Raw genomic sequence first — 7,252 nt, 5'->3', positions numbered from 1 at the left:
TTTTTTTTTTTTTTTTCTGGAGAGGTTTTTGCTATAAGGACGCGTGCGCTCACCAGACAGACAGAGACAGAGAGACAGAGAGATAGAAAGCGAGAAATCACCCCTTAGGGGGGATGGTCACACCACAATCCCTTCTCCTCCATTCTCCTCTCGGGATCTTGAGCACACACACGCTCCCGGCGTGAGTTTAAGCCACCGGTCCGGGACTCAAACCGCGATCGACTACATGAGAGTCTAGCGACACGGCCATTATGCCAACAGCTGGTCCCTCCCCCTCTTTTCTTAAGCCCACTATGGATGTGTAAAAAATTCCGACTTTCCAGCATTCAACACAAATTTGCTTGTTGTGGGCTAACATGTTATTTTTAAGATTTACCAAATTTTAAACATTTTAAATATTTATTCCATTTGAATGAGCAATATATGTGCACATTATCTCTTGATTTTCCTTTAATAGTAAGTTTTATTTAAAAATTGATCTATTTGGGGGCCAGTAGGTGGCATGGTGGTTAAGGCACTAGATGTCCACACGGTGAACCAAGGTTCAAGTCCCAGGCCTGGCAGCTTGCTTTCTCACTTTCCCTCTCTCTCTTTCTCTCTGTCTCTCTCTGGTGAGTGCATGTGCCCTGTAGCAAATGAAATAATAATAAATAAAATTAAATAAATAATTAAAAATAGATCTATTTTCTGAAAGATTACTGATCAGCAGATACTTGTAATGGGTATTTTCAAGGAGCATTCTATCAGATTGCAGAATGTTATCTAATAGTGAAGTTTTAACCAAAATGGGAAGTTGCTGATGTAGACGCCAGTTTTAGCAAGAACAAAATCTAATAGCTGACCTCCTAACTGTCATTTCTCCAATTTATCATCTCTGAATTTTACCATTTTCTATTAAAACCTGTATTAGTCATTTCGTATTAGTCATTTCATATTTGTCTTTAAAGTGGCTGCTTTACTTAATAAATTTTGTATAGGAAATTTTGTATCATTCTCATGAAAAGATGTCATTATCGTGAAAAACCAGCATCATTTGGCATAAAATACACAATTTTTTAAAATATATTTATCTATACCCACATCTCCCCAATAGGAAATATCACAGCGGGGTCTGTCTCTTCTGCCTGGAATGCCTTTACCTCCCTCCTTCACTAGACAAACTCCTACTTATACAACAAGACCCAAATCAGATGGCCCCTCTTCTGTGAGTAGGGCCTGTGAAGCCCTTCGACGGTGTTGTCCAACATCCAACATGGTGGCTGAGTGCTGGAAATGTAACTGGTTCAGGTTTGGATGAGCTATAAAGTGTTCAGCAGATTTCAAACACTCACATACAAAGATTTTCAATTAATACCATTTATTTTCCCTTTCTTTTTCATGTGGCTACTAGAGGATTTAGACCTGTGTACGTGGCTTTATTTGTGACTCACAGGACATCTCAGTGGGATGTAGACTGCCGTAGGTGCTCAGTGTCAAGGACACAGGCCCAGACGGGGCGTCCAGAGCACCGAGACAGCCAGATGTGTGCACGTATGCATGTGCATGCACGGGGGGATATTGGTTCCGAAATAGAAAAAGCTCAAAAAAATCAAAATGACTGAGTGTTTAATTAGATGTTTGCAAAATGTGACACGCAGCTCGCCAACCGCAGCTCATCGCAGCTCGCAGAGAATTGTGTATGAAATATATTGAATGTGCAACCGAAGCAGGGCTAGATTGAAGGAGGGGAGAGGGAGCACCTGGATGCAATATTCAGGGAGGCTGTGCATGTCAAGGTCATGCTGCTGTTGACCCTGCACCTGCAGGAACCCGGGAGTGAGCCCCTCAGATCCCACACCCTCGACTCCTCTAGCACCTCATGTACTCCAGCCATGAAGACCAGAGTGCTTTCTGTGAACCGTAATGCCTATTTATTCATTTATTTGTTTGTTTCAAGAGATTTTTGCTATAGGGTGTGTGCCCTTGCAAGAGAGACAGAGAGGACTGCAAGAAATCACCCCCAGGTGGGTGACCAGGATGCAACCCCTTCTCCTCCATTCTCCTCTCAGGGTTTTGGGCACACACTCACCCCCAGATGTGAGTTTTAAGCCACCTGTTCTGGGACTTGAACCGTGGTTGACTATGCGGGAGTCCAGCAATGTAACTACTATACCATTTGCTAGCCCCTCTTCTATGCTTATAATGTACGCCTGTGACCGTGCGTGCCAGGAGCCTCCAACACAACAGGTCTAGGACCAAGCAGCGCCTCCAGGTGAGGCCAGTCCCAATCCTATCTGCTCCCACCATGTCTCCCATGTGGCATCCTGAGGGCACCTCTCCTCCTTAGGCCCAGGCCTGCCTCAGCAACCAGGCACCATCCTTGGCACAGGAGTGTGAATGTAGGATTCTTGTGCTCTGTCGCCTGGGCACTCAGGAACCTCCTTTTGCAGGAAGTACCGTCTGAAAGCTGAATCTGAAGCTCGGCAAAACTGGGCCCAGAAATGGGGATTTTTAACCACCCCCTTCGAGGAGGTAAGCAGAGTGTTTATGAGCTGAGTCTGTAGTCTTTCCGAGGATGAACAGCTCCAAAGTGTGTAATTCTTAAGGACAAGCGGAGAGCATGTCGGAAGCAGATTGTTGAGTGCCCACTGCCTGTGAGGGATGTTCTAGGTGCAACATCAGAACCGGCTCGTCCAGCCCCCCAAGTACCCCGGTGCAGGGAAGTGCTCTCTGTTTCATGCCCATTTCACAAACTCGGAAATTGAGCCCAGAGAACTGCAAAGCCCCATGACTAACAAGGAGCTTGGCCGGTGAGGAGCTGGCCAGCCTAAGCCCATGGGCGCCTACCGCAAACACCCGTCTGTAAAGGGCCTCACTGAGCAACCATGAGCAGCTGATTAGACACCCAGCGGCCTGGAGGCTGAGCAATACACAGAGGGTTATCGGGAAATACTCTAGGAACTTCCTACACCAGGGCTTGAAAGTCCAGAAGTCTACACAGAGCAGGTAGATGACAAGAGTCAAAGGGGCAAGCATAATTCATAAGGAAGGGTGGGGACACTGGCAGAGAGACCACTGTCCCATCCACAGGACCACCACCGTTAGGTTAGATAAAACCCTCATGTACAGAAGCCAGTTGCATACTCTGATTGGTCAAGAGAGTCCTGAAATCCAGATGTTTGATGAAATCCTGAGTCTAGAATAGGTGACTCAGATTTCGAAACCCTGAATAGGCACAGAAGATGCTGTGCGGGCTTCAGGGGCGTGGTGGCGACCTCTCAGCTATCTCCAGGACACCCCATGGGGCCTCATTTCTTGGAAGGGGTGCATAATTCGTAATGTTACGATTCAAGGCAGCATAACCTCATCTGTAATTCAGTCCGCCCCACTAACTTGGAAATTATGCGGTTCTTAATGCGGTTTCTTCATTCTTACAGAGCTATACAATTTGAACTTCTATGCATAAAATGCGTTCTTATTATAACATGCATCCAAAAAGTCTATATTTATATTCCTTAGAGGTAATTAAATTGGGTTTTCAAAGAGTTCAAAATTGCTTTAAAAACTAACAGGGAGATGAGGGCTCTTAGTGACATTTAAAAGTTGGCCCAGAACCCCGCTGGCGTGTTCTCTGTGAGCGTGTGACTGTGAAGCTCTGGGAGTCACCGCGAGGGGCAGTACCACAAACCAACAGCTGTAGGCAGCAGCAAGAGGGGACAGCAGTTCCTCAGGGCGCACGGGGCTGACCAGTGTTCCTCTCACGTGGCTTCTCTGCATCATCGGGACAAGCCACCTCCCACTGTTCCGAGGTCCACTTCTGCCTTCTGGGGATGATGGGGAGAGCAGCTCCCCAGCCCCCTGAGCCGCCTGTGTTGGGGATTCTGTTTCAGCTGATCGAACATGACGAGTCCCCCACCCCGAAGCCCAGAGGCCAGCTTCCCGAGCGTTTCCGCATCCGGCCGGTGACTCCTGTGGAGAAGTACATCAAGGTTGGCAAAGTCTTTTTCTTTCATTTATTTTTTAGAAGTCGCGTGTACTTACCGGAGAGACAGAGAGACGGAAAGCAAGAAATCACCCCCCAGGTGGGATAGTCATGGCGCAATCCTGAATCCTCTGTTTCTCCTCTGGGACCCTGGGCATGGCCGGTGTGAGTTCCTAGCTACCAGGTCCGAGACTCGAATAGCAGTCGGCCACGTAGGAGTCCAGCGCCTTGACTAGACTGCCACCTGCTGGTTCCGCGCAAAGTCATTTTAAGTCCTCTTCGTCCAAAGTAAGAAATAAGCCCCTCAGACACTGGCAGCTCCAAATGCACCTGCAGCTGCCCAGGCTAAGCTCGCAGCAATTCCCAGCACCAGCGGTCTGGATTCCAAGCCCAGAACTGGAGTCTCCTTGGGCTCAATGTCTCCACACACGCAAGGGCCCTACCTCCCACTCTGCACAAAACGCGGGGCTCACTCCATTCTTACAGCGAACACTTCGGGCGTGGGCAGTGAGATGGCTTTTGCCTTACACTTCTGCCTGGTGTCCCAGGGCATGTGTGGTCACGAGTTCCAGGTCTCCGTTCACGGACCTGGGGTTTCTGTCCAGTCACGAGCTGTGACAGACAAACTGCAGGTGCACCCCTTGCCAAACCCTGGTGTGCGCATGCGTGGATGCGAGGGCCCGGCCCAGGGCAGGCGCTTGGGCAGAGGCCGTTCCTTTCGCGTTTGCTGTAGGCCCTTGCACTGCCACCCGCAGCCGGAACGCACTGCTCCCCATGGTGTTCTCATCTCTGCCGATCCTGGAGTGGAACACGACATCTCATTTCTTTCCCAAGTGGGACAGAGAGCTGACAGCTAATCTGTTGTTCCCAAGGCCTGGCTGGACAAGCAACCGAGGCGACTTCCCTGCCAGCGGTTCTGTCCAGGGCCAGCCCCGGGAACGCTGACCCCTCCACCTTGCGGCTGACTTTCTTCCTCCGGGCTTCTCAGAGACTGACTTTAACACCTCATGGGGGGCATCCACTCAGGCTTTCTGCACCAGGGCAGCCCCGCCGGCCCTTCCCCTCCGTGCACTGCCGGCGGAAGACTCCATTAGCAAGAAGGAACTCATAACCCCAAGCATATTAAACCACTTTATCTCAGCCTTCTGTTACTACGCATGTCCCTCCCTGTGGGCTCTGTCTGAATCACCCTCGCAGGCAGCCGGGGTATTTCAAAAGGAGGAGGGAAACCTGTCCAAGGAATCACCACGTGAAGATGTGGTTTGTGCTTCCAGTAGAAGCCCGTTTTCCTTCATCTTTTGCAAGTTAAGCCCATTGCTTTTCCATTGCGGTGGTCGCTACAGTTCGCGTGTGCGCGCACATCTCACAGGGGCTTCCTGCCGGACGGCGTGGCTCAGAGCTGCCAAAGTACACAGCAACTGACAGTACTGCCATCTCTTACAAGGAGCAGTGAGGAGCGTGTTTATTACCTTTTTGTCATTGTTCTTCTTTTACCAAAACAAAGTGACTCTACTGGCGCTCGCGAAGTAAACATGTTATGCATCATAAGATAAAGAGGAACGTCCACTCATTTCCAGTTTCCAGGAAGGTGGGGTCCCAGAGCCAGCTGTTTAGAAGGGGCTGTTTCCAGGACACCTCAGGGACATTTTCCTTCCATCTTTCCATAGCAGGACTCGCATGCTGATCCTGGCCCTCTTCACGTTGCTGTGGCCCACGGTGACTGAAGCTCTGCATTTTCCTTCCAGGTCCTTCCGTCCCCGCCGGTCCCACAGACAACTCAGGGCTTCATCGGCTGGAGATCTGGGGTGCCCGGCCTGAACACACACCTGCACCACGATTTCGAGATCAGGAGCTGCAAAGGGGCATATGCCCGAGAGCTAGGCTGGCCGAAGCAAGGCATTCATTGATGATGGAGCCCGGCCCCAGGGCAAGGCATGGTGGGGCTCCAGGGCCCTGGGTCCAAGCCCAGAAAGGAAGACCCCCAGTTCCCTGAGGACATGGGCCCCTGCATATCTGCTCAAGGGCTGTTGGTGAGAATGGAAGCATCCCTTAGAAAGTCTCTGTTCGACAGTGCACGCCTTCCAGAACGTTCACTCAACACACCCATTCTTGGCTAATGTAATGAACATTGCAAAGTAGACACTCTGATGTTCACTGGTTTTTTTTTTTTATAGATTTATTTATGTATTTATCTGTTTCACTTAATTGTATTTGTTATTATTATTTATTTTTAATTTAACCACAGAGAGAGTGAGAGAGAGAAAGGCAAAGTGAGAAAGCAAGCTACCAGGTCCAGGAATCAAACTGCGGATGGCCATGTGGGAGTCCAGCACCTTAACCACCACACCACCTGCCAGCCTCGAAATGGTTTTTAGATACCTTGGGAGTTTGTAGGTATGGCTTTTAAAAGGAAAATAAGAAATTAATCTTTAAAACTTCTATCCAGGCCCTCCGGTGTCATTTTCAAGGGCCCCAGTCACCATCCCTGTGTGCAGAGGTTGTTGATCTGGAATTTCTGCATCCAAATACACCTGGGTCCACTCTTCCAGAAGAATGAAACACTTACAGGATCCCTTGGCTCTCCTGGCCGAGGTATCTGCAACTAGTCAGCAGCACTAAAGGCAGACATGTGCCCAGGGCTGGCACTGGAGTAGACTTCCAGGCATGCTGAGGAAACCGCCCCTGCTGACCTGCCACCCACCCCATCCCAGCAGACAGCGCCAGGCCGGACAGCCGGGCAGTCTTCCTTCCCACGATGCCGACCCCTTGATTAGCCCGTCTGGCCCCGCTTAGCTCTGCACCTTTTCTCCTGGTCTTACAGACAGGGGTTGGGGACAGGATAAGGAGTACCAGAAGGAGCCAACACGCGCTCGGCCTCTGGAATGGGACCCGAAAAGGAGAGTTTATTGGCAGCCATGCAAGCTGGTTTGTTTCATTTCTCAGTAGCAGAGGGTTGATGCATCCTTCAGACCCGGCCTGGACAAGGTAGTGGGGGCCATGCCCTGTTACCTGCCCCCCATAGAACCACATGCTTCCTCCCTTCGCTGGCCAAGCCTCACGTGCACAAGTGGGCTCCTCCCTAGAGCTGGAGCAGCCTCCATCTGGTGGGACCCACCTGCAGGGCCATTTCCTGCATGGTGGGCATGTTGGAGCCCATCCATATCCCTCCTCTTAGAGTCACGGGGGGCCTTCCCACCCCGAGCTCAGTCACAACCCCTCTGGGATGCCTTGAAAGGGACTCGGTGACTTCTGGACACCAAACACCAAGAGGACAGGATTGCTGCTGGCTCT

At 50.4% G+C, this 7,252-nt stretch overlaps 1 protein-coding gene and 1 long non-coding RNA gene across 2 annotated transcripts in view; both read left to right on the top strand.

Moving 5' to 3' along the window:
• The window catches only part of LOC102495366 (uncharacterized), a 2,322-nt gene extending 691 nt beyond the window's left edge, over positions 1-1,631 (top strand). Inside the window, exons 2-3 of the long non-coding RNA XR_333550.2 lie at positions 1,094-1,287; positions 1,391-1,631. This is a non-coding gene — a long non-coding RNA (uncharacterized LOC102495366). The remainder of the gene's footprint in view (positions 1-1,093; positions 1,288-1,390) is intronic.
• The window catches only part of CIMIP1 (ciliary microtubule inner protein 1), a 6,890-nt gene extending 789 nt beyond the window's left edge, over positions 1-6,101 (top strand). Inside the window, exons 2-4 of the mRNA XM_006141875.1 lie at positions 2,430-2,511; positions 3,870-3,968; positions 5,707-6,101. Of these exons, the coding sequence (XP_006141937.1) occupies positions 2,430-2,511; positions 3,870-3,968; positions 5,707-5,868 (343 nt within the window). The 3' untranslated portion in view covers positions 5,869-6,101. The remainder of the gene's footprint in view (positions 1-2,429; positions 2,512-3,869; positions 3,969-5,706) is intronic.
• The last annotated feature ends 1,151 nt before the right edge of the window (positions 6,102-7,252 follow it).

The sequence above is a fragment of the Tupaia chinensis genome, unplaced genomic scaffold (genome assembly GCF_000334495.1).
Source record: "Tupaia chinensis unplaced genomic scaffold, TupChi_1.0 Scaffold000066_1, whole genome shotgun sequence".
NCBI classification, from domain to species: Eukaryota; Metazoa; Chordata; class Mammalia; order Scandentia; family Tupaiidae; genus Tupaia; species Tupaia belangeri.
Note: the sequence above shows the minus strand (reverse complement) of the source record. Positions and strands in the feature narration are given on the sequence as shown.